Here is a 26,029-nt window from a genome sequence, read left to right on the forward strand (position 1 = left end):
GAAGCCGATGTAGCGCAGCCAACCGTTCCGCTCGTCACCCGGGGTCACTCGTCGCGCTGCTGATGGTCGCCCTGTGGTAGCCCGACACCGGGGCGCGTCCGGGGGCCCGCGCAGCCCTGGCCCGTCACCAGCGCTTCCGCTGGTGCAGCTGGCTATCAGAGTGGTGCCGCGCGGCGCCGGCGCGTGTGTCCGCTGCCGCCGTTTGGTGGCGGCCGTGTGTGGCAACAGTCCTGAGCGGTGGGCAATGTATTGCGGTCGGGTTTTTCGGTGTTGGTGGCAATAAAACACCCGGTGGTATTATACTTGTGTGGCCCAGGCGAAGCACGCTGGTGTTTCGCAAACTTCACTGTGGCAGTGGACCGCCTGGGCGGTCGAAGTGTCTGCTCTGGCGTGCCCAGCGGGCGCGCCACTGCCCAGTGCCGCGCGTGCTGACAAGACCACGTGCTTCACAACCATTTATTACACGCACTGCTATTTTCGCAGTGCAGAAGCAGACACCAACAGCCATCGTTCTTGGTCCCATTAGACAAGGCATACACCACAACATTGACACATTACTGGCGAACACTTGCATCTGAGTATTACGCGGCGCGACGGCCGGGACCGCACGTCGAGAGCTACGGAAGACCATCACCACAACATGTTAGTAAAGAGACTGGCAGCGAACGATACGGCAATGCATGCAAAGTGAGCCAGACAACTATGTCAAGTTTGAACGACACGCGACCAGACTCCGTGCTTGGGTTTTGTCACGGCGCATGCGCGAGAAGCACCAGATACTTCTCAATAGGCTTTCGAATTTTCTGAGTGAATCAGATGACATTTCAGTTCTTTGTTGGATATTGACCACCAACCCACTTCATCTTTTTTATCGAAATGGCAAGCATCGCCACATACTTCTGAAGCTTATTCTCAGTTTGCAATTCGAAGAAATGTCAAAACTGACACACTAGTGCCTTGTGCACTGCCGAAGGCCACTGTTAATTTGCAGTGGACCGGACAGAGGCCTTTGTTTCTGCACGACACTCTTGCCACGTGTTCATATCGTGCCGTAATTTTGGCCGTAAATAACATTGGCGTGCAGAGTCCATGCCCGTGACGCTACAAGCACGATGGCTGTGGCCAAGGCGCCGCCGAGAAGCAGGATGCGGCAGCAATAAAGGACTCGCGTTGGCCAACGTGGATTGTTGCTATTCGAAAGCTTGGAGTACTTTTCAAATAACAACGCAACCCGGGCGGCCGCAAAAGTGCACAGCTTTCGCATCATTGGCGGTGCAAGGAGCTTCCGCAGCGATGTCTCCCACACGTTCTCCATTTAGGCACCGCCAAGCTGTGCTATAGCATCAACGAAATGCAGAATTATCAAAAAGTTGCACTCAGTGGCGGCCTCCGGCTTCGGGCCTTTCATGCGGTTATCTCCATATGCTGCACTCATATCGACGAAGACAGCGATGAAACACGTAACCCAATACGCCGCGGCGGCGGGAACAATGCCGGCCCAGGAATGGCACGAGATGCACTGTGTCGTACCATACTAACTCACTAACCTATCCCGCGAGCATGGCAAGCTGCACATTAGTCAACAGTCCAACCTTGGAAACGCGTCACCGGTTATCCCGTCTTTGCTCCTTTCGCAAATTTGTCACCCTTGTCACGTCCAACAAGCCTGTTCTATAGAGCCGGACTAAAAAAAAAACAAAAAACGGCGCTACTTGTTATGGGCGGCCAAATGCATCGGACCCATTTCCAGCATCAGAAAATATAAACCAATGAACAGTCGTCGGTTCGTCCATATTGCACCATTATATGGCAGTTAATATTCGCGGAAATATTTGTCAACTTTTAGCTATTCTTTCGCCCTTAACTAGCCAACACAGATCCCAGACGAAAATTGCACGTACATTGCGGGGTGTTTGCTGGACGACGTCCTTGATCGCTATCAGAGCACAGGTTATAGCACAACATGCTAAAAAATGACAGCCAAAGACGAACAGACATTAATCACTCGATCAGATCGGTCAGTATGCAGCATTCGCGTACCAAGCGAGCAGCGCATGCCACTATTGCCATATAGCGGTGCCGTGACCAACTACTCGGCGTTGATCAGCTCCGTTTTGCCCTCCTTTGTGATCAGCTGCACAAGACTGCCTGTTTTGGGGCGGTCGTCAGTCTCAGTCCACTGCGCAAACAGTCTGAAATGCCAGACAACAAACAGTCACCAACATAACTAGTGCCTGACATGTACAATAACAACTTCAAACATCGTGCGAGCGACCACAGCAAAAAAACAATTATAAAATGCAGTAAGTGATTAAGTAGACGCAAATAAAGTATTGGCCATCGAAAATAAATACGTTTTACATGGAGGAAATCCACTGGATACGCAAAACATGGAACAGAAAGTCCGATGCGTGATGAAAGAGCAACATCGCTACCACGCGCTACGCCACGGTTGGGCGACAGCTGGCAACAGGCCACAGGCGTGCGAGATAAGGGGGCTGAAGGGACGGCGAGTGGGAGCAAGGAGACCAAACGAGCCGGATGAAAACAAACAAGCCGGGATAACACGTGGCCACACGCTACACGGGTGAACAAAGCAAATAGCTGGTTAATGAACAATGCACTCAAACCAACCGGGAGCAGTTAACATGGGGTCAACACCACTGAAAGATGGAACCCCTTCCAATCGATTTAACGGACGGCTGCCGGGACAGCTGCGCTGTGGGCCAATCACACGCGCCGCTCGACGTCCATGCATAGTTCACAGAGCAAAGACACGCCTCCTACCGACCGATTCACCAGTCGCTTGTGGGGCATGAAAATCCCACACATCGTATGACCGTCTCCAGGTCCACAGGTCGATGAATACGCCTATGCCATCAATCACGTTCCTCGGTGACTGGCGAGCCAGCCCGCGAGCCGGAGGCCCCGGGGTCCGGCGGCCCTCGCCAGCCGCCCTGGTGGGAGGGGCGGCGGCCGACGCCGACCAGGGAGGCGACTCACCCGGCCACGTAGTCCAGCGGCGTCAAGCTGGTGTGGTCGGCGTCCGGCATGAACTTGCGGTTCATGGGCGGTCCAGCGTGACGGGCAGGATCGCCAGCGCCGTGGCGGCGGGCGGCAGGCCGCTCTCCTCGGCGCCCAGCGACCGCACCAGCTGGTGCACCGCCGCCTCGCCATACCGTAGCCCAGCATGCCTGCGGCGACGCGGCACGCCCATAGTAACGCACAGCCACCTCCGCACATGGGACGTGCGCTCGATCAGCAGCCACACGCGGTACGTGCACTTGGTCAGCAGCCACGCGGGACGTGCGCTCGGTTAGCAGCCACACAGCATGTGCACTCGGTCAGCAGTCACATGGGACCATGTGTCATTGGCCAGTAGCCACACATAACTGTTCTTCTTACATTGCAATACATCAAAGCTGTTTTCAGAGGACAGATTCATATTAACGAACTTTAAGACAAATCTTTTAAGTTTAGAAGAGTGTAAAAGGCATGGAAATAAGCGCCTTGCATCTGTAAATCTGGCCATGCGATAAACCAGCCATGCCGACCGCTCAGTTATCCGAAAGAACGACTGTAATCCAAAAAGCACTCCAATTTGTTGCCCGCCCTGCATTATCCGAGCACAACACGGCAACGAAACGAAACTTTCCGCGTAAGTACATAATCTATTTCCACCAATTTTACACTGACCAACGACTCACAAAATGCACAGACATAGACATAGAGACGTAGACAAAACAGGCAGAAACCATAGGGGACTCCTTCAGCCCCCTCAAGGAAGCAGCTAAAGCTGAACGAACGCATCAGACGTGGTAGACCTGACCGAGTGCATCTCACTGCGCGGCGGACACGACACGTGCCAATTCACTGGCGGCCAGACCAGCGGACGCCGGTGGGAATCTCTGGCCATTGTCAGAGCATGGTGCGGACAGCACGCGGTGAGACCGATGACCAGCTCTGACCTGGGGTGGCCCCGAGAGACGGCTTGGCGCCGGTCAGCTGCAGCAGCCCGCCCTCCTTCAGGGCGCGCGCCGCCAGGTGGGCAGAGATGGCCGAGCTCCACACGCTCTGCTTCCACATCAGGTCACAGTTCTTGACCATGTCTGCCGGCCGAGCGGCCGGGTCAGGGAGAGTCGGGCAGCGGGCAGCCAGCGACCGCCGGTTCGCATCATCCAATGAACGTGATGCGGACCATTACTCTCACATAAAATACAGAAATCCATCCAATAAAACCTAAGAGGTAGAGTGTATTTTCAACAGAACTTAAGCCTATCCCTGACTTCAATATTTTCTTATAGTTAACCGTCAACCGCAATCGTCAACTTGGGAAAGTCCATATGTTCCGATAACTATTCACGATAAAGTGATTGCATGGGTCACGAAAGCGTCGGTGAAAGTATTTCGCTTTATAATAGTAATGTATGTTCGTGACATGACGAAATGGGAAAATATCACGGAATACAGCTGTAAAGGCAAAAAAGGATTCCATTACAAACCCATCACACAATGACAAAGCTTCCGGCACACCCATATCAGGGACGGATAAAACAGAAAACCCTTGCGGGCGAACCAAGCCCGTGAGACATGTCCACTGCGCTGTAGAACCCCAGCAGCTTGGGTAAAAAAGGCACGAATCCCAAGGAGTAATGGTCATAAAATAGGTCCACCCGATGCGAGATCCGAACACAATGATTAGGGTTCAAAGCACATTTTTGCCACGAAAGAACCTGACGTTACCAGTAACATAAAAGTGGCATGGGGAAATGCTTGGTAGTGAAGTAGTTTGCTGAGGCATCTGAGTTGAGACTAGAATCCGGCATCACAAAATTTCGTGCAGGGGTCAGCGGAAGCTCTTCGGCCCTCGAAAACTAATCACCTCCCACCTCGGCGAAATCCTGGACCCCCACCCCATACATGCCGATATGTACAACTAATGCAGCGCACAACTGATGCCACACACCGTCTGGCTACGCGAACGACACCAGCGCCGTCATACGTCAGTCATTCCACTGCAGACCATCGGCGCAGCTTCACCAACTGGGTCTCAAGGCTGAGGCCGCGGCCATCCCATCCTCAGTCCGCGTCACGCCTCCCACCGATGACGGGAGGTCACCCCTCCTCCCCAACTCTACTAGCGTCACCCCTCACACCACCACTGGGGTCCCCCCCTCGTCTCGCCAACGTTACGCCTCCCACCGCCGCCAGGGACTCACTCTTGGCCTTGGCATTGCCGCCGGCCCAGCCGCCAGCCAAGCAGAAGATGGCGTCCAGCTTCTCGCCGGCCAGCGCGCCCTCGACGCCGTCCAGCACGGCCGTCATTTGCTCCTCCCACGAATCGGTTGGCTTCACCAGCACGTTCACATCCGCCTCCTCGTTGGGTGCCAGGTCCACACAGCCCACCCACTGCCCGACAGTCAGGTGTCAGGCCATCGGCGGCGGACAAATGTGAACCAGGCCCACCTACCCAGCTGGCCTTTATATCAGCTCAAACTCTGCAGAGAATAGTGTTTACTTCTTACCAGTTGCATCCAACAAAATACATCTTTCCTTAAGCAACACAAGCTCATGGAGGCCAAGACCAGACAATATTGTTGAGCATAATACTGTTGACTATTATCTTGTTCACAATTTTGTTGTCAATATTGCTGAATCGATATCTTTACAGATGAGACTGGTTCCTACAGCATTACACCAGACATGACCTCTTGTATCTTGCCTTACCCAGTTCTTGGACTTGAAAGTGCTGACACAGGTAGAGCCAAGAGCTCCCTTTCCACCATACACCAGCACTTTTTTTACTGACCCCATGTTGGAATCCTGGAAAAACAAACCATTATCAGCTATCCTGGCTGGAATAGATAATGTTCATAATAAACAATAAATGCAGTGATAATCTAGCACTCTTCCAGAAGCAATCTGGTTATGAATGATCCAAATAAACATTCTGTCATCCTTTGCCAGTTTAAGTGGCTCAGTTTAATGGCCTGTCATGATGGCTTATTTAGGTAAGGAAACTATCTTTCCAATTTGCTGGTGCTGTATGGGTGAATTATTGTTTTCTTTTTGCCCACCACAGATTTTAGCTCAAGCCCCAAGCTTTGATGTAATTCTTCAGAACCCAGTGTAGGTATACATTGGTACCTAATGTTAGAAAAGAACATTGTATATCATTTGTCATCAAAGGCAGAACATGTTGTAAATAATCACAAAACAGATAGATTCATGCTCCAACCTTCAAATTTCAATAACTATGATAGCAAGCTTCTGAGCACTGCACACACTCCACCTCCTCGACCACCCCCCCCCCCAGCCGGCCATCACTACTACCATAGTTACTGTTGCCTGGTTACAACCTAACTTCTTATCAAAAACCATACAAAATGTAGGGGGCCAAGGTAACAATAATAGTGCGATGAAAGATGTTTCTTATTGCGTGCAGGCATGTTTGTGCTAACCTAACCTAACCTAACCTAACCTAACCTAACCTAACCTAACCTAACCTAACCTAACCTAACCTAACCTAACCTAACCTAACCTAACCTAACCTCCCCACCCTATCCCCTTCAACCCAGTGTCCCATTAGCATCCATGTTCCATGCAATATATATGCACCATATTAAGAAGTTTCATCTAGCCACCATATTCTCATTTTGCTTTTCATTCCCCACCCAAAGACATCATATTTACCCACCATGTCAACCAACCTACAAATAGTGTGAAAGACTGCTTGGATATGCAAGAAACATATTTCATTGGATTCTTGTTACCTTGGTCCCACACATTATGGTTCTTGATATGCAGTAATGTTCTGATCATGCGTAGCAATGGCTCCGGGGTTGCAGTTGCCGCATGTTTGCAGTGCTTGGATGTCCGCTATCATAGTTATTTAAGTTCCAAGGAAAGAGTTGAGATGACCTGTTTTACCATTATGTACAATATGTTCTGCCTTAAAAACAACTATCAATGTACAATGCTCTTTTTTAACATGAGGTAGCAAGGTATACCATGACCAAGAACCCTGGGTTTTTGAAAACCTGCTCAGAGCAAATGTGGGCAAGATGCTGCCTGTTTACCAGCTATGAAGAGCTGCAATTTCATTAACCTACAAAATTGTGCTTTTGGAAGATTATCAGTTTGCAGCTATTTGACATGCATGCAACAGTCTAAGCTGGTGTATTTCTTGCTTCAAAACACAATCACTGGGCTGCAAATTTACATGTCAAAGCACTTGCCTTAGAGCATACATTCGTGAAACTCAGGCAGGGGCAGACTGTTAATTTTCAAATCATTTTTAGTAGGAAACATCTTCATGGAAAATTTGTTGTCAACATAGCCATCATAATTCCTTGAAACAATAGCTCTTAATACCCTGAAACTGGTATCAACCTCTCACCAATTTAGGGCACACCAAGTACCAGCCTGCACACATTGAAAATTACATACATTAATGCTATGCAACATATGTCCTACCTGGCACTAAACCTCTCCTGCTTGCTGCAGGGCTAAAATTCTCCAAGCTTCAAACAGCTCCATCCTAACAAAGATGAAGGAAAAGGGAAAAGTACACAAACCACGCCAATTACCGTCACCGATCGGATTCATAACTGGGAAGTGGCCCAAGCGCAACTTAGCATTTCCTCCAGACACGACTCTTACACGTGACGTCTTTCTTGTAAAAAATCATCAAAATTCACCTTTTTTAATACCGTCAGCAAGAAATCTTCCACCGCTATCTTCCTCGACCCAGCCCGTCGATCGCAGAATCTACGTGCCTCAACCCGATGCCCGTACCGCCAAAAGCTGCCGCATGCAGTCGTTACGCGCGGCGTTTTCAGATAAGGTGCGCCGCGAATGAAAGCCAACTGGCATCATGGAAGAGCTATGCGAGGCTGACCGAGGTTTTAAGATCTGAGTGATATTGGTCCAGTATTGCATGCCTTAAGTATCATAAATCAGCTCAAGTTAAGGAAATATTGTCATAATATGAACATAAAAATAACACCTGAATGTTTTTTGTAACACAGCCTGCTATATATTTGGGCGTCCCAAAAATATACTACATCTACGCCTAAATGCACCGCATCATGTTTTATGTGAGTAGTGCTGGGCAATGATTTGTCGGATATTATGTCATTACGCTATTATACACGATAAGGCCATTTACATGCTAGTGACTTTTCTTTATTTGGTTGTTTCCCTTGTATAAGCCAAAGGATTTGTATTTTTCTCTACCTATAAGCGTGATGCATCAGTAAGATAGACATGAGTTATTTGATTCTCTGATGCCTGCGACCCCCGCATTTCATTGCATGCTGGGTGCTTGCATTCATAAGTCAGCTGTTGGGAACGGCAGGGTATGGGTGGTGTGCGAATTACAGAACCCTTTATACTAAGGTTTCTTGTGCAATAGGCGGAAAACTGTAGAACACCACTACAGTTTAACCGGTCCTTGCTAGGACTGGAGTAAAAAGATAGGTCGAAGATGTCGAGGCACGAAGGTTTGTATCACCAACATCGCGAACAACAGCGAATCGTGCTGTGCCCATGGCTGATGCTGTTGCTGGTTTTTATGCGAAGGGAAGGCTGTGTATATTGTTTTCTTGGATTTTTTTCAAAGTTCAGAAGCATGTAGACCAGAATTGATAGCCCATGGACTTAAATAAAATGTGTGAAATCAGCTAAGGCCTACCAAGGCAGATCAAAATAAATAAATGAAACTCATCTTTTACATGAGAAAACATGCAGTAAAAATGTTTGGCTACTGAGCAGTTATTTTCTTACATACTAACCATCAACGTTAGGTCTCATGCACGTTCAGTACCAGAGGTTTAGTATTGTCAAATAAGTGTGGGGTTATGGAGGAAGTAATGACCAAATCTGCCATAAACCCAAATAGTGTCTTTCTCCTACTTTAATATCCCTGGCCCACTTTCTTCCCAATGCTTTGTGGCTGGAGCCTCCCTTACCTCCTCACCCATGGCTTATGCATATTACACCTCTGTTGCATTTAAAAAGCAGGTCCTGTATTACAATGTGAAGTGGAACACAAATGTGAGTAATGAGTTAGCTAATATCTCTCTTTTAATGGAATTAAAGTGGTGACAGCTCTTGTCATATGCTGCTTGTTGCACAGTGATTGGTCACATCTGGGTGGGTCATCAAGCCTGGCTTGGTTTGCATGTGACACCATGTAATAATTGATGATTTTCCCCATATAATGCATGGCTTTTGTAGCTTCCTTTTAAATATTTGTTTTACATATCTGGTTGCCATCCTGTATTTTAGTTTTACCTTTCTAATCCTCAATTTCTCTGCCCTTATCTCCATCAATCTTAGAGATTTGATTGTGCATGTGGACCAATATGCAGTGTTATAGAGAAGATTATCCATCCAACATATGTTTAGATATCAGGGTAATTTTGTTTTGTTATGGCAATGCACTGTCATGACTTTATTTTACATTGTTGAAATGTTACAAAAGTGGATTGGCCCTCCTGGTCCCAAGGCAGGTCCTGTAGCAACATCAGTTTAAGCAATGCATGGATATAATGAAATATGATGCCTGGGTGATAAAAGTAGCTAATTATTTCACCATGCACAAAAATATGTTTATAAAACAATTTTGTGAGACATGTCTTAGTGAAAGGTTTTTAGGTTGCCCAAGTTTAGCCTATCATTTGGTTGTTCAGCTCATTTGAAATATAATTGTTGGACATTTATAGATTGTTTCCCTTGTGTGAATCCTATATGTGAATCTTGGGAGCAAAGAAGTGGTGACGGTCATGAGGATAGCCTGGTATCTGTCCTAACCAAATCCACTAACAAAGCACATATTAATGGTAAATGGTCTTTGAGACCAATTTTAGAGAGGCTCAGTCTGCTGGGCTGCTAGTTCATAGATGCAATATAAAAAACAGCCCTGTCACTCCAAAAGAAGGTGATACCCAGACACCACTGGATGTGGTGATGACTTTGTCCATGCCTGACTTACCCTAATTTCAATATGGGTCAACCATATTTCTGTTAAGAAATATTTGAACATTTAGATAGCAGTAACATCCCATGGCTCCTTCATCCTTTATTAATCCTTTTTAACAACAATGTCAACTGTTGTACTTGTGTTGGTTATGGTATTCACACTTCTAATGATATATCATCACTGTTATCAAATGCACTGCCAATAAACACCTGTCTTAGTCTGCTGTAGCCTCACACCATAGCAAACAAATTCTGAGCAGCATTGGACCATTGCCATTGGTTCTTGGTGAGCTTAGGACAGTGTGCATGAATGTCTTTTGTTGTAAATACATGTGTGCTGTCCATGCCCTGGAACTAGGATCAATGTGAAGGCAAAATTCCAGTTAGGTGTCTGTGCCAAGACCTCATTTGGTTACAGTTTTTGTATTCTGAGTTTTCAACCTGTGGTGAGGTGGGTTTGACTTACTTTGTGTGCTCACTTTTTGTGTCTGATGGAGTGGCCTGCAATTGGTGACAGCAGCACACTACATAAAGTTCAGGTAATGTCAGAAAGCATGACTGACCATGAGAAGTGTTACAGTATGTTTAAATTTGATGCAAAATTTTGCTGTTGAGCCAAAATTTCTCAGTGGAATGATGGAGTCTGTTCATATAGGCACTGCTTAGTGCAGGTACTGATACCAGAACTCCATCCAGTCAAAAATATGGGTCTGCATCTTAAAAAGCACTACTTTGCCCTGCTGCTTCATTGGTGTGTGTGCTTTCTGATTCAAACTGTCAGGTCAGGCCAGGTCCCTCTCAAAAGTGTGTCCTGCAGCATGACATCTTGTGTGTTGTATTGCACATCACATGTGCTGGATGGGATGTCACATCATCATGAGCCCATCCAGCATTGAACCTGAGCAAGGCTGTCCACAATCTGGTGACATGAAGACATGGCCTGTCTGGTTGTGCGTGTCGGCGCCGCCTGCTGTACCGGCAGCGTCTCCGTCCCTGAGGGGATGTATTTTTCTTTGGGGGGGGGGGGGGGATGACTGATTGTCAGCGGACCGAGGCACGGCAGCTGGCCTGCTCGACATGAGGAGCGAGACCGTCCTGTGCCAATCCTGGTTAGGGGTCAGTGGCATGCTCGTCTTGGACAGAACCATCCTGGTGAGCGGCAAACCATGCAGTTCATGCAGTCAGTGGAGGTAAATTTGCAAATGTTCGTCGTGAGATCGTTTTACGGATCTCATTGGTGGTCATCATTTTTGTTGACAAACCAAGCGCCGTGTGTTGGCGCATGAGTGAGCAACTTAATGTAGTGCTGATGTACACAATGAAAGGTAAAATATGCCATTGCACTGTACGTTATTTACCTGGCAAACACTCCACTTTAGACCACTGTGAACATAAGGTGTTACGCCCAGAGATAATTAGATGTAATGAAACAGGGAAAAAGTGCATTGAAAGCAGGCATTGTCGGTCATGGTGACCTGATTGGGCCTGCGTGCACTCTTGGAAACACAGTCAGTCATAGCTGCAGTGCTGGTGCGGCGGTACGTTTAAATTCAGCCACATCCAGATGTTTTGTGCTTTCCGGGAAAGGCGTTGTAAGTAGAAGCTGCCCTCTAGCTAAGCAGCTTTTGGCCCGTTGTTGTATGCGCTGGCCTGGGCCGCGGAGCGGTGCGTCGCCCCATCACCCATTCGTTATCACGCGCCGCCGGAGAGGGCCCGAGCACAGAGGAGGGACTTGCCGACGTGTCGTGCACACAGGCGTTGTCGGAGGTGTTAATGCTCGGACATCGCGTCATCTCTCACCATCACGTCGCGCTGATGTTCTGTCGCAGCCCGATCATGTTTCTCGCCGATCCGTCACCATCTGCTGCGACGCGGCATCGTCTCTGTGAGGTGACGAAACCGCCAGCGACGGTGGGGGTGGATGTTGTGACAGGCTGTCACGTTCGGGGAAGTCTGACCACAACGCCGGGGCACGTCTGGACCACTCGGCTGCTGTGCTGGCTCCAGGAAAGGCGTCGCAACATGAGCCCAGCGCCGGCCCGCTCCTCCCCATCCCGCTGGCTCCCTGCTGTCGGGGTTTGGTGAGCAGGCGCTCGCTGTCTGTCTCTCACCGCCGCGTGCGCTCGGCAGGCGTGAGCTGCGACGCCTGCTTGCGGAGCAACTTCCGCGGCCGCCGCTACAAGTGCCTGGTGTGCTACGACTACGACCTGTGCGCCGGCTGCCGCGAGGCCGGCTCCACCACCACGCGGCACACGGCCGACCACCCCATGCAGTGCATTCTCACCAGGGCCGACGCCGGTGAGAGGCCGCCCGGGTTGGCTGGCGCGTCCGCCCCCCCCCCCCCCCTCCCCCCGAGCTCCCTCAGCTCGGCGCTCGCTCCTCAGCCGCCGGCCGGCCGGGCGGCAGCTTAACTTCCCAGCACTGGGAATGCATGCGCTGGCGTTAGCGGTCGTCCTTCCCCTTGGGGCGGTGCGCCAGATCTGACTTTGTCTGGTTCCGCCGGCCCCGGAGGGCGGGGGGGAGGGGGGGGGGGGCGGTCGATGGCAGATGGGTTGTTTATCACACGCTAACCGTCGGTACGTTGTCGGTGCTTGTTGTGGCACGAATGTGGGAGTTTCAACATGTCTGTCTGCCACGTGTCGCCAGGTAAACGAATCAAACAGAGTTGTTCGTTTAATTTTTGCAATTCGGCTATGATTTGGATATCTGATGCAGCTGATTCCGTGAAGCGGACGGTTGTTACGACCGACCGCTATGTGCGCGCCATCACCTGAGAAACGATATGAGTGCTTCGCGTTGTCATTGTCCCTGGAGGCCATCCATAACGCGTCTGAGACCCTGGTGACAGTAACGCTCATCCCTGAACGGTCGCACCTCTCAGAAAAGTTTCGTATTTCGAACGCTGTTGGGAGGACTGCTCCAAATGTCTGCGAGCATCAGGCTCGTCAACGCCAGGCAGGTGCCATGTGTTTGGTCAGTCGCACCGCGACAAACCTGGTGGATAACCATATAACATTACCTTCGAATGTGTGACGACCACGCTGTCTCATGTTTCGAGATGCGACCGGACTTTGAAAGCCCCCGCCCCAACAGTCGAAGGGATGTCGCGGAGCGTTTCCCAGGTGGCCTCCAGCCAGCGCCTGCTCCGGCGTGTCGCGGTGCAGCGCGCAGTCTCATGCGTCGGTCGGCGCCCGGCCAGAGCTGGCGTCTGCCGCGCCGTCAGACCGCTCACGCTCACGTGCCGCTCACGGTCGACAGAGCTCTTCTACGGCAGCGAGGCGCTGTCGGCCGAGCAGCCGCAGTCGTTCGTGTGCCCACACTGCGGCAAGATGGGCCTCACCGAGCTGACGCTGGCCGACCACGTGACCGCCCAGCACTCGGACACCACCACCCAGGTGGTACGTGGCCGGCGGCGCGGGACGCGTGTCGAGCGCGTCCTCGTCTGAGATCCGCTACGCGGCCCGGCGGCACGGCGCTTGGTAGGCGTGCGTCGACTGCAGTGGTCATTTTGCAGCCACCGAACGGATAACATGTGACGTGCTGGCGGTGCGCCGTCCCGCACTCTCCCACGCCATACCGCCGTCATGTGTCGCTGTGCTCATTGGGGTTTAATGATGTCGTGCTGCACGCCTCTAGACACATGGGGGCACGTCAGGTGGCGTCCGTCTGGACCCGTGCCTCGGAGGCGGCAGGGCACCGCTGTCTAGCGCGTCGGCCGCCTGACCCGCGCCGCGTGCTGCAGGTGTGCCCCGTGTGCGCGTCGGTGCCCAACGGCGAGCCCAACCACGTGACGGAGGACCTGACGGCCCACCTGAGCATGGACCACCGCGGCGGCGGCGGCGGAGGCGGCGGCGGCAGTGGCGGCATCGGGGTGGGCAGCGGCGGCGGTGGCGGCGGCTCCGGCGGGTCGCGCGATCTGATCTCGTTCGGTGACGAGCCGTCTGCCGGCTCGCGCCATACGGCCCGCCGCATGCCACATCCCGGACGGGGCGTCAGCGGGCCGCGCATCCGCCGCTTCAACATGCACTTCAGGTAGGCAGGCCCGTCTGACTGGAGTCGGCAGGTACAGAGGCCAGTATGACTGGAGTCCTCTGGTACAGAGGCCGGTCTGACTTGAGTCCTCTGGTACGTAGGCCGGCCTGACTGGAGTCCTCAGGTACGGAGGCCGGTCTGACTGGAGTCTTCAGGTACGGAGGCCGGTCTGGCTTGAGTCCTCAGGTACGTAGGCCGGTCTGACTGGAGTCATCAGGTGTCTGACAGGAGTCCTCTGGTACGGAGGCCGGTCTGACTGGAGTTCTCAGGTACGTAGGCCGGTCTGACTGGAGTCCTCAGGTACGTAGGCTGGTCTGACAGGAGTCCTCAGGTACGTATGCCGGTCTGACTGGAGTCATCAGGTACATAGGCTGGTCTGACTGGAGTCCTCGGGTACGTAGGCCGATCTGATCGGAGTCCTCAGGTCCAGAGACCGGTCTGACAGCAGGCACGGAGACTGGAAATTGGCTCACTTTCCTTATGGTGTGGAGCGTTGTTGGCCTCGGCAGGCACGACTCCTGGCCTTTTTCCAGGACCGTGCCTGCCTGCTGGGGCGGTTCATAGGTTGATGTACCTTACTGTGTCTGCGACGTGGCCGGCGTCAGCAGGGGACGGGTATTGCGCGCCGCTGTCCTGTGGGACAGATGCTGTGGGTGTGGATATGTGCCCCGCACGCTGGCTGAGCGGCGCCGTCCTCGCCCTCCGTCGCCAGGGAGTCGATGGACCCGATCACAGAGCTGTTGTCGCAGCTGTCGGGAGTGCGGCGCGCCGCCGCCTCCACCTCCTCCGCCTCGTCCACCAACGCCAGCTCGGTGGCCAGCTCGGCCAGCACCGCCTCGCAGCTGCAGCAGCTGCAGATGCACCTGCAGCTGGAACGGCAGCAGTATGTGAGTAGCTCACTGCTTGACCCTCCCTGCTAACGGCCAGAGGAGAGGAGGGGGGCAGAGGAATGAAGGTGGGGCTGGTGCGGTGTGCATACTTATGGCATATTAAGTCCTTTTGGTTTGAGGTGAAGTCAAAACCAAATGTCTGTCATGCGACCCATCCAAAATACCCAGGATTGTTATCGGCCACCGTCGCTATGATGCAGCCGAGAACCACACTGCACCCTCAGGACACCTGATAGCCATCCAAAGGCACTGGCGTCAGAAAATGGGGGATGATGTTAGGTTCCTTTTGTCATTTCTTTGGTTGATTTGCAGTTGAACATCCAAATGAAGTCTGAAGTATGTTCTAAGGTATGAGTTTTATGTAAAAAAAAACAATTTTGTCGTCGGAACTTTATCTAAGGGACTATTTTGAGCTTGCTGAAGTTGCAGACATCTTCTGCCTTAGTGTTGTACTAGGTCACTATATCCAAAGCCGCAATGTCACTAGTTAAGAATATCAGTAATCGAATAGTTCGAAATGTAGAAGTGATGTATGAAATCATTTGGAGTTAAACGTATCCGGTTTCTTACCATTCATGTTGTTTTCGCTTGGGTTCACCACTGAAACCTGCAATGTGTATTGAACAACCGGGTAATACCCAAGTCTGTAGGGCGGTCCTCACTGCTCTGACGAAACTAAGGCTGCAGGGACGGATTTTGTGCATCACCTGGCCCTGAGGACTAATCGCATCCAAATCTGTGAGATGATGGTGTTACGCACCGACCTGCCCGTGACGGGCTCTTCCCGCTTCGGCGACTGCATACGCTTGCTTCAGCCGTGTTGGCTTCGCTGCTGATGTGTAGATGTACGCCACATACCCCCTGCGGGGTGCGGATAGTGTAGTGGTTACAGTGCCCGCGTTAGCCACTGCGCGTCTGGGAAACCAGAGGTGCGGGGTGCGATTCCCCGCGGTGCCCGCCCCTCCTACCAAGGTGGGAGGCAGGCGACGCCATAAAGCGTCAGTAGCTGAGTATGGTGTAAGGCCCCAGTGACGACGACGACGGTATCACACTTCCTGCTCGGAATGGGATGGCTCCAGGGGGTGCTCCCACGCGGTCGGGCTATCTTCTGCATGCGCGCTTCCTCCGTGCGCTGGGACTCGACGAGACGGGCGTCTAGCCAGATGCCGGGGAGGGGGAGGGGAGGGGGAGGACATGTGTGATGGGGTGCCGCTCCCCGTTCGACAGGATTTTTCAGTGGCCGGCTTTTGAATAGTAACACTGTACTAACTTGCTATTGATGTTTCAATATTTTGCTTCCTTTTCCCCGCCCAAGATTGATTCTGGTGTTGATGCTTTCCATGTGGGCTTTAATCGCCAGAAACATCAGCCAACGCTTTGCCATCTATCAGCCGCTCCCATCAGCTCATTGACTGATCATTCCCTCTTGAATTGTTTGCTTTTTGCACTGCCGTGGAGCTGTATTTGCGACGGTTTATTAGAATATCACCTTTGTCATTGTCGTCAACCTGTGCCGTGTTGTGCGGCGCGCGCGTGCGTCAGCGGCCGGGCGGAGGACGCCAGCTTGACGCCCGGCCCGGGGGGAGCGCCGCCAGCGCCGTCGCTGACCGTCCAGCGGCCGCCGTGTCCGTCGCAGGCGCAGGTGGTGCGGCAACACACGGAGCGTGTGCCCCGCCGACAGGCGGGCCGCCGCGGCCGGCGCCGGCGGCCTGGCGGCGAACACGACCGGAGCGGCCGCCAACGCCGCCGCCGCCGCCGCCGCTTCCGCCGCTGCCGCCGCCGCCGCGCCGGCGAGAGCGCCAGAGACGACCGAGACGGCCGAGGCCGGCGCCGCCGCCACGGCTCGCTCGCAGTTCCTGCTGGCCAGGTCAGCACTGTCGGGGGCTGTCGCACGGTCGGGAGACGCGGGACGTGGCAGAGAACCCCCGTGGTCCTGGGTGATAAACTGACGGGGTCGTTATCTCTGGCAGGCGTTGATCAGGGGTCCGAAAACGTTTTTTGTATTGTTTTTTGCGCACACCTTTTTCAGGCTCAGCGCGAAATTTTCGCATGATTTCAAGGGAGATTTCTGACATGCGTGTGTTTTTGCGACGCTCAGTTCGGTATTTAGCTGCTGACCGTTGATTGGCGGTGTGCCTGCAGCAGGCCCGTCTCGGTTGTGTGTATGGGGGGGGGGGGGGGGGGGAACCAATTCTTTCCGGTACATGAAATCAGTGCGCCAAATACCACTCTGTGCCACTGGGCCATGGGACCCTGGAGGAATGGGACAGGGAAGGAACGAGCAGCCATCCAGGAAAATAGCACGCCGCCTCACACGTTCAAGGAGACCGGAGGAGGACTAAAACCACGCCTAAGGAAGGTGGTTGGCCATTTGGTCAGTGTGGAGCGGGCACCTTGCCACAGTCCACGACTCTGAAGTCGCCAGATTCTCACATTGGAGATACGTAAAGCTTACAGCGTACGAAAACAAACTAAAACCATATCTGGGCTGAAACAGTAACCATGGAGGAAGTAGGCACCATCTTCGCAGCAAGCTGTGAGCGTGTGCTGAGAAAATGCGTTTAGTTCAGCCCATCCGTGCCTGCGTGGTACACCCAAAGACGGGGAAGACGCCCTGGTCACATTGATCCTCTGCTCCAGAGCTGTGCCAGCAGAATGTGTAGAACTTTACATCGTATATACCAGCATGTCAGTGGTGTTATTTTCTTCCGAAATTCGGGAGCACGCCAAAGGAAAAATGACGCACAGAAAACGGCTTTCTGAGTTTCTGACAAAATTGTGTTCTTCACAAACCGCTAACGTCACGTTGAAATGTATTAAGCTGATGTGAAACCAGACGGTTGAGACACGCCGAAATTTGCATGCATGTTTGCAAGAAAGTTTAGCAAGTTGTACAGCGGATACTGAAAAAGCAGGTTTCGTGTATTGGAACACACTGTATACTGTTTGTCTTTGTAAGTGCCTAGCTCGAAGGTGGGCTTACTGACGCTGCCGCGCGCGCGTGTACCGCTGCTGGACGTACCGTGTATGGCCGAAGCCCAGTGCCGTTGTTCCCGTCTTGTGACGAGTGCCGGTGCTTTGCAGGATGCGGGACGAGGAGGATTCGGAGGTGGACCGGACCCAGCAGCTGGTGGACCGGGCCGACAAGAGTCTGTTCGCACAGGTGGGGCCGAACAGCGTACGGGCGCGCCGGTAACGCCTTGACTGCGGTGTGCAGGCTTCGTATCGATGCGTCGGATTGACATTTTAAAGCTGTTTTTTAAAGAAGCACATGCAAACTGTAATGATTGCGGTGAACTTGTGAGAAATGAAACTGAATTGCGTTTTTCTACTTTCAGGAAATAGTGTTGTCTTCTCTCACCAAGTCGCTGGAGGAGTGTATAGCCATGTGTGAGGTCGGGGCCAGTGCCAATACGGGCGGGATGGTGACGAGGTCCGCGCCAGAGTGCTCCGGCGCCGAGTCGGCGCCGCCGCGGCCGGCGGGAGGCGCGGCGCCCCCGGCCGCGGCTGCCGCCGCCAGCCGGCCGGCAGCAGCCGCAGCCGCCGCCGCGCCTCCCGCCGGAGCGCGGCCCGCGAGTGAGGCGGCAGCGGCGGCGGCGGCAGCGCGCGGCGCCGCCGCGGCCGGCCGCGGCGGCCGCGCCGCTGCGCCGCGGCCGGCTGGCCTGGTGGGCGTGCCGGCGCCGGTGGCGCTGGGCACGCGGGTGGTGGCCGGTGCGGGGCCGCCGGAAGCCGGCGCGGCCGGCCGCCGGCGCCGCGGCCGCCGCCGCCGGCGGCCGCTCACTGCCGGGCTCCGAGCCGCCGCCGCCTCACTAGCGCCGGGACGGCCGTGACGGGTCGCGGTCTGGCCTTGCAGCGCGCCGCTGCCGCCGCCCACGGCTTTCGTGCCTTGTTCCGCTGGGAGGTGCACCTGCTAGGCAAGTATACACAGCCTACACGTATTCTTTCAGCTCTCGGGTTGAGTGCGGCCTCGGGCTATCTCGCCTTTTACTGTGTACATAGGGCCTGGATTATCGCCGTGTCGCAACTTGAGCGCTATTCTATTTGACGTGGAGTATACTAACTGCATTTTCGGGCCAGGTACTTCATATATTATATCATTGTTCTTTTCACGCTCAGCGTCCGGCCGCAAGTAAGCATACTGCAGTGTGATTGCCGATGTAACTTCGTTGATTTTGAGGATGTCAAAGTTTACCTTACGTTTGGTTTGTTTGGTAACATGTTTAGTTTGTTGGGAGATCTAGTCCTGTCATTGATAATGTAAACCCCATTGTTGTGATTAAATTGAAGTGTAGCGAGGATCGCGATTGTTATGCCTATCGAATAGCGCTGGCCAACTAACTGGTTTTTAAGTTGTGTATATTACCTGGCTCTCTCGAAGGAATGATATAAATAAAGATTGTTGTGATAAGCGCCGGACTCTGGACAAACATTTGGGGGCCACACGAGCCCTGGCGTGCACCACAGGCGCGCGCGCGCACAGCGCTGTCTCACACTTGCACACGCGTACAGAGGCGGCTCACACCGACACGCGCCCGGCGTTTGGCTCTACAATGACTAGATGGGAAGCTCTCACACGCTCCAGCAGCCAGCCGCGCCGCCAATCACAATCCACGCGCTGCGGCCGGGCCGGCCGGTCCCGTCCGGGTGTCCGGCGCCGCTCTCTGGCGCGGCAGCCCCGCGGCACCCTCGTCTCAGCCGGGCGTCGGCCGGGACGGCCGGTTCAAGTCTGCGCGGAACGCCCCGGTGCCCATGTCCCGTGTCCCAGGCGGTGACTCCGCCGCCGCCTCACTCACACCACGTCCAGGTGCCGGAACTGCCGGTAAGTCGTAGGGTGCCGGCGGGTGCACCGCCGTGCGCCCGCGGCGCGCCGGCGCTGGCGCCGTCCCGCGCACGCGGCGCCCCGGCGGCATCAGCACTGTCCGCAGCGGCCCTGTCGCCGTCGCCCGGGGACCCTGCGACAAGTGCTCCGGCCCGAGCGCCGCCGCGGGCGCCAGCTGCACCTGCCTGTTTACTCTTGTCCGTCGCTAGTGTGGCGGCAGCGTCTTGCGTCTCCGGTGCAGGCAGCAGATAGCACCCAGGATAAAGCGACGACGGCGACGGCGGGCAGCGCTATCAGGAGCGCCTGCATGGAGTTCGGTGGCGCTGGAATGAAAGCGAACGAGCGTCATGGACCGGGCGCGGGGCATAGCGTGCTTAGCAGGAGTTCCCGTCTGCAGAAGCGCGTGGATCTTCAATCAATCGCCAGTTACGTGGTCTCTGGACCCACAAACCGAGGCGAAGTATGTACATCCAAACATCAGTTAATCAAGAGCGAGAGCGTGGGCCGGGCACGTATTACCTGAAGTTCTGAAGAATAACATCGCAGATGCGATTGATTTCCTCGTTATCAATCACATATACGACGTATGACGACAGACAAAACAGTTTGCTGCCCCACCGGGCCGCTACCCACCAGGCACCACGTGCAGGAAGGCCTCCCGTTTATCAAAGTCGTTGTCGTTGGCGGCCATGCAGACGAAGACGCCCTCCTGGCTGGGCACGACGTCCGGCAAGGTCAGCTTGGTGAAGTAGCTGTCGCCGTCCTGCACGGTCGGCGCGCCCGAGATGACTACGTATCGCGAGCCCTGGATCTCCACCTCGGTCTGGTTGAACGTCTGGCTGTCTCCCGGGCGGACTCGGCGCAGCCACTGGGGACGGTGGGTCGGTCAGCGGATGCGACCCGCGCCGCACACGACACACGGGCCGCCCTGCAACGGTCCGGTCCGCCGCTGCGACACCCGCCCGCTCTGGGACACCGCTCGGCGGTCAGTAGCTGCTGGTGCCCCTGAAAACAGTGCGTTACGCCTGGCGCTTGGCGAACGTGACGTGACGTGACGTGACGGTCGCCGTCCGGTCACGTGACACGGGAGCTGGTCAGGGCTTCTCGTCACCGGCCCCGGGGCGACAGCGCAGGGCAATATGGGACACGACACACTGCAGTGCGATTCACAGCTGAAGGGATGACCAACAACATCGGAAACACACCCAGTGTTCCTAAAGAACTGAGCAACCGGAAGCCTCCGTTGATGGCTTCTGGACGTTTTCTCTGAAGTCGAAGGTTTGGTGGTGTGTCGCGCAAACAATGTGCAGTGTAAACGGTCCGACGGGGGGCTAGCGTGGTGAGGCACGTGTTATCCGTCGGTCGGCGGGCGCAGTGGCGCAGCGACGGAGCTCATGGGCGGGGGGGGGGGGGGGTCGGGCCCATTCCCCTATCGGGTTTGAGCGTAGTTTTTCACCACGACACTACTGAATACAACGCCCGAGTCGGATGATCAGGAACACTATTTCGGCTTAAAATCTCTTCGACATGACCATGGGGCGGCGACCAGTAAAGCCCAACAGCCGTAATTTAGTAACAAGACCAACGGATAGCCGTGTGTCCGCGTATAGCGCGCAGAAACAATGGTTTAGGGTTCCAAGGCCGATCAACATCGAAAGCCCATTGACGCAGTATACACTGCACACATCAGCGTTAGCAGGGTCTGTAAGTCTGCGCGCAGTGCGTAGGTACTGTCAATGGGGTTGGGACTTGCTCGTAAAAAAAGCACCCCCCCCCCCCCCGTTGCAAATTATCGCGGCCCTCCCTTCGCAAGTTCTGGCTGCGCCCGTGGCCTGGCATGGCCAGCGCACGAGCAACAGCCTCGAACAAGGCAGCCAGCTATGCCGTTCCCACAAGGCGGCGACTGTCTTGGTGGCGCTGATGAAAGTACGCAGTTTGGTAACGGGGCCCAGACGGTGGAGGTTTGTTGAGCAAATACACAGTGTTGTCACTCCCAATGACAGCTTTGCTTTTGCAAACCCCCTTGGATAGGCACGGACAAAAAGGGGTCTTTGTAAGAGCTTTGCAAGAATTTCCTCACGAAAAGTTGAAAAAGCTCTCGACTCTTGACCCGGTGACATTCTCACGAAAAGTTAAAAAGTTCTTAGCATTGCAACATCGCAACGGATTGGATGTCGGGGATCACTTAGCCAGTTTTCTGTCACCGGTTTATGGGTCCACGTCTAGTGTTCTAATTTAAGAACGATACGGGAGAAGGTGACGTTCGTAACAACTCAGACTTGCTTTTGGATTTATGAGGTGGAAGTGCAACCGCATAGCCGCACAGCTGATTTAGTTGACGTTGCAAGGCCAACTAAGGAAGGATGGAGTCATGCTACTTTCTTAGCACTACATTGCACATAGTTACATTGCGCATAGTTGCACTTACGAGTTAAACTTGACGAGTTACCACACTCATTACGAGAAGGTGACATTGGAGATGAAGGTGAAGTGGGTGAAGAAGGTAAAGAATGTGAACCTTTAGAAGTGGCAGTGCTGTCATCAAACACGGAAAATAGTACGTTGTCAAGGACCACATCTCAAACGGCTTTGTGTCAACATCGCGACCGCACACACTGCTTCTATTTTATTTTTGAAGTCCTTGATCTGGCAGGCACTGTGCATTTCTCGTCACGTGACGCATTGTACGGCTGCCTGGCTGCCAGATTCATTATGATTCTGAGGATAAAATACCCTTCCCACTTAAATCAAGACTGGAGACAAATTGAAAGTAAACAAACAAAGGTATATAAGAAATGCAAATGTATCCTTAACCGCCTTACGTACACAGCCGGCGAGAACAAACTAAAAACGCTATGCTTAGCTCGATGACTCCCAATGCTTAGTGTGGCGTTTGGCCAAAGTTGACCAACCTCTGCAGCAAGCGCAAACCCCTGGTAAAACGACTGGTGGTTATATGCCGACCACAATCTGTTTCCTTACTGAAACCACCGGGCCAGCCATGCACTTTATATCATACCATCTCAGTGCGAGTGATGCCACGTCTGACCTGAGCGAACCGGGGCTCAGCGGTGTTAGCCACGCCCGGTGTCACGGTGGAATGCTGGATTTCAGACAGATCTAGACGCATGGGTCAGGACTTCGCGTGCCCCAGGCCGCCTCGTTAAAGTTCCCCACTAATTTGACACCACCTGCGACACCGACATACGTCTTCGAAGCGCAACGCGCAAACAAATTTTGACAGCGCCGCGTCGGTGCCGGCTCATCTGGGTCAAGCGATGGGCCGCCGGCCGGCGGCGGCGCCTCCTCACCTTGATGTGCGCCTTGGAGATGCTCTGTACGCGACATTGCAGCACGGCCGTCTCGCCTTCGTAGACGGTGGTGTTGCTCGGCGCCCCAACGAACACGGGATCGTGCGAAATCGGCTCTGCGAACGCAGAGGTCAGGGTTCAGCGGACCTGCGCGCGGCCGCCGATACGGCGCTGGCCCTCGTGCCACGCGCAGATAGGCTGCTCATTCGACGCCCCTGTTCTCAATATTAATGTATAGCCCGCAGCTGATACATGCGTCCATGAGAGGTCATCAGTCAAGTCCGGGATGGCAAATCAATATGGGCGCCGCGGCCTGGACATCGGTAGGGGTTGATAAGGCCACCGACGGCGCTGGTGCCGGAAGAGTCCGCTGAGTCCCTGGCAGCGATTTTAGCTGAACTCAGTCGTCGCCGGCCCGATCCAGACTACATCCGGAAAAGAGACGCCTCGCACAATGACCCGAATTACAAATATTTGTCGTGATTGAAAGACGGGAAGCTGTTTCTCAAAAGATCGGGAACTTATCAGGGAAAATGACCAAATTTAGCTCCAAAATGCACTACAAAGGTTTGCCACCCGACAAGACTCAATTTCCATCCAAACATGATGCGCTGGAACGACCCCAACTGAAAGCCAAACTAGCCGCTGTTGGCGGGTGTCGACCGTCCCATTTTATGCGCGGTTCGAAAGGGCGTCACGATCGTCAGGCAGCCGACGCGACAGCGCGCTGACACGCAGCCGACCCGCTCACAATAGCCGTGCTAGGCTGGCCCGGCACGCTGCGACCCCAGACGCCGACCAGCCTGAGCGGCGCGGCGCGGCGCGGCGCGGCCGGTACCCACCTGTCGTCCGCAGACTGAAGCTGTGGTTGGCGGAGCCGAATATGTTGGCTGCCACGCAGATGAAGACGCCCTCGTCCGAGCGCAGCAGCTGCGTGAAGGTCAGCTGGCCGCCCTTGACCTGGACCCGGGTCGAGGGCAGCACGACGCGGCCCTCCTGCGATACGGACCCCGACCTGTCAGACGCTGGGGGGGGGGGGGGGGTCGGACCCCCTGTCGCGCGCATGACACTCTTTCGAGCCGCTGTGGGCGGCGCACGGAAGCCGTCTTTGTTAGGCCACCGCCGACTGGCCGGTTGATGGAGGGACGGCTAGAAGTCCCGCTTCTTGGGGCTGCCTTCGTGAGTTTTGCTTTTCAGCTGCGGCCAGTGGCTCCCAACTCTCCATGCTCAACTCTCAACGCTCCCAACTCCCATGTCGCCCGACGAATAGAACTCAGTACATGTAGTAACCAATCGATTCATGGCAGTGCAACAAGCAAACTGTGGTGTGCTGGTCGTTGGACTAGTAACAATCTCGTGCCACTATCTCTTTTCAGCAGATTCCAGTTGCAGAAGGCTGCCTTTGCTTAACCGCATAATGCGTTCGTTAACGCACTGAGAACAAATGCTCAGTTTTCTGAACAGTAATTGAGTTGCCATTTTGTCCCAACACAAAACTCAGGGTGGTTCAACTACAGTGCAGTCCGAATTCAAACATGCTTCAGATTGCAACTCACTAGCAAGTGACCGATCCATAAGTAGTGTAATGCGTTTGTGAATAGCACACGGGCCCGACTTCAGCACGGAAGACCCAGTCCCGTCTCGCCCCACGGCTCCGCGCGTGACGACCGGACCACCGGAGGGGTGTCGGCCGAGCCGCTGCGTCAGCCTCACCTTGTACCACTTGACCTCGGGCTCCGGGTAGCCGGAGGAGACGCAGCTCAGCTGGAGCCGGGAGCCGAGCGGGCCGCGCACGCGCTGGCTACCCGCTCCTTGGGCAGGATGACTGGCGGCCGGCCGCGGGACGTCACCAGGTTGTCGGCCGGACCCTGGCCGCCCGACAAATTGTCGTAGAGCCCGGAGGCGTCCGGGCCTGCCGGCAGACGCGGCGTGTCACGGCCAGCCGAGCCCACCGGCGCCGGCGTCTGATTGGTCACGTCACGGCCTCACAGCCAGCCCAGCCCACCGGCGGCGGCGGCTGATTGGTCACTGCTCATCAGCCGGGGTCAAAGTCCTTCCATGCACGGAAATAGACGTCGAGTAATCAGGGCGACGCACGCACTGCACCGCAGTCCGCACAGACAGTAAACACGATTCCTCTGAATGACGTGCAGATCTAAGTCGGTTCACTTCCAAACAGCACATTATTAAGTCAACATGACTGCGCCGCCGCGCCCAACTTTGCCTGAAGACCGCTCTCCCCCTGTTTACATCTCAAACACACACTCGTGGGCAATCAGCCGGGAGCCATTGTCGTATTTACCAGTCAATAAATAATATATCCTGCCTCGGGACAAAATGCAATATAAGTTCCCGAAACTTTATAAGGAAAGAGAAAGCCATTTGCAGTTTCGCAATGTCCCGCAGAAAGCACGCTGGGGAGAGTGAAACTGCCCGCTGGCTTTTCAGCGGAAATTGCCTTCATCTAAGGCACGCCGCCGGGTCCTTTCGCTCTCAGACATCAAAGAAATGTGACGCCGTATCCCGGCCCAAAGCACCGGGCCAGTTTCCCATTCCTTTCCATTTTGATCTAGCCCCTGGCGGTGCGGACATGGTGAGTGGTTTGGGAGCTCCCCGTGCTTCTAAGCGGATCAATGCGACCGGCATCTCTTGTTTTAATGAACGCCGCGATTACGGCCCCAGCTCGCGCAGTGTTTCTGCTGCACTCGCGTCTCTCAGCCAATCAGCAGTGAGAGCTGACGCGATTGCACGGTTTGCGCTGACGCCACGGCGGCCGCCCGAGCGGCGTTGCTTACGGTGCGCATCTGGAGGGCTGGCGCGGTCACGGGCCGCGGCCGGCCCAAGTCAAAACAGCGCGCCACCGGCCGCGCCGCGGCGCGCGCCCTGTTGTGATTGGAGCGTGGGCGTGTCGGCGGGCGTGGGATGAGAGCGGCAGCGTGCCGGGCCGCGCCCGCGCCTACCGGGCCTGCGCTGTCAGCGCGCGCTGGTCAGAG

At 54.4% G+C, this 26,029-nt stretch overlaps 3 protein-coding genes and 1 long non-coding RNA gene across 4 annotated transcripts in view; 2 read left to right on the forward strand and 2 right to left on the reverse strand.

Moving 5' to 3' along the window:
* Nucleotides 1–442: 442 nt before the first annotated feature.
* On the reverse strand, nucleotides 443–7,822 carry LOC119090621 (dihydropteridine reductase-like). Its single transcript, XM_037213460.1, is given in 8 exon segments — nucleotides 443–2,192; nucleotides 3,004–3,073; nucleotides 3,076–3,171; nucleotides 3,174–3,194; nucleotides 3,969–4,109; nucleotides 5,220–5,409; nucleotides 5,728–5,823; nucleotides 7,701–7,822. Coding segments are annotated over 7 exon segments (708 nt in total). The 5' UTR covers nucleotides 5,815–5,823; nucleotides 7,701–7,822; the 3' UTR covers nucleotides 443–2,089.
* Nucleotides 7,823–8,403: 581 nt separating this feature from the next.
* On the forward strand, nucleotides 8,404–16,593 carry LOC119089903 (E3 ubiquitin-protein ligase KCMF1-like; the record flags this gene model as incomplete). Its single annotated transcript, XM_037212708.1, has 6 exons — nucleotides 8,404–8,504; nucleotides 12,115–12,282; nucleotides 13,243–13,382; nucleotides 13,727–14,016; nucleotides 14,729–14,903; nucleotides 16,543–16,593. Coding segments are annotated over exons 1-6 (840 nt in total), but the record flags the coding sequence as incomplete, so codon positions are not given.
* A 128-nt stretch (nucleotides 16,594–16,721) lies between these two features.
* LOC119090623 (uncharacterized) lies at nucleotides 16,722–18,382 on the forward strand. The gene is made up of 3 exons (XR_005093271.1): nucleotides 16,722–16,773; nucleotides 17,991–18,069; nucleotides 18,245–18,382. It is a non-coding gene; the product is annotated as an uncharacterized LOC119090623 (long non-coding RNA).
* Nucleotides 18,383–19,695: 1,313 nt separating this feature from the next.
* Nucleotides 19,696–26,029, reverse strand: part of LOC119089904 (fibroblast growth factor receptor-like 1) — a 15,426-nt gene continuing 9,092 nt past the window's right edge. The window contains exons 2-7 of the mRNA XM_037212710.1: nucleotides 24,750–24,861; nucleotides 23,879–24,032; nucleotides 23,037–23,152; nucleotides 20,359–20,593; nucleotides 19,954–20,048; nucleotides 19,696–19,719 (exon numbers count right to left, since the gene is read on the reverse strand). Coding sequence (XP_037068605.1) covers nucleotides 19,696–19,719; nucleotides 19,954–20,048; nucleotides 20,359–20,593; nucleotides 23,037–23,152; nucleotides 23,879–24,032; nucleotides 24,750–24,861 — 736 coding nt within the window. The remainder of the gene's footprint in view (nucleotides 19,720–19,953; nucleotides 20,049–20,358; nucleotides 20,594–23,036; nucleotides 23,153–23,878; nucleotides 24,033–24,749; nucleotides 24,862–26,029) is intronic.

Source organism: Pollicipes pollicipes, unplaced genomic scaffold (assembly GCF_011947565.3).
Source record: "Pollicipes pollicipes isolate AB1234 unplaced genomic scaffold, Ppol_2.1 Scaffold_3087;HRSCAF=3621_pilon_pilon_pilon, whole genome shotgun sequence".
NCBI classification, from domain to species: domain Eukaryota; kingdom Metazoa; phylum Arthropoda; class Thecostraca; order Pollicipedomorpha; family Pollicipedidae; genus Pollicipes; species Pollicipes pollicipes.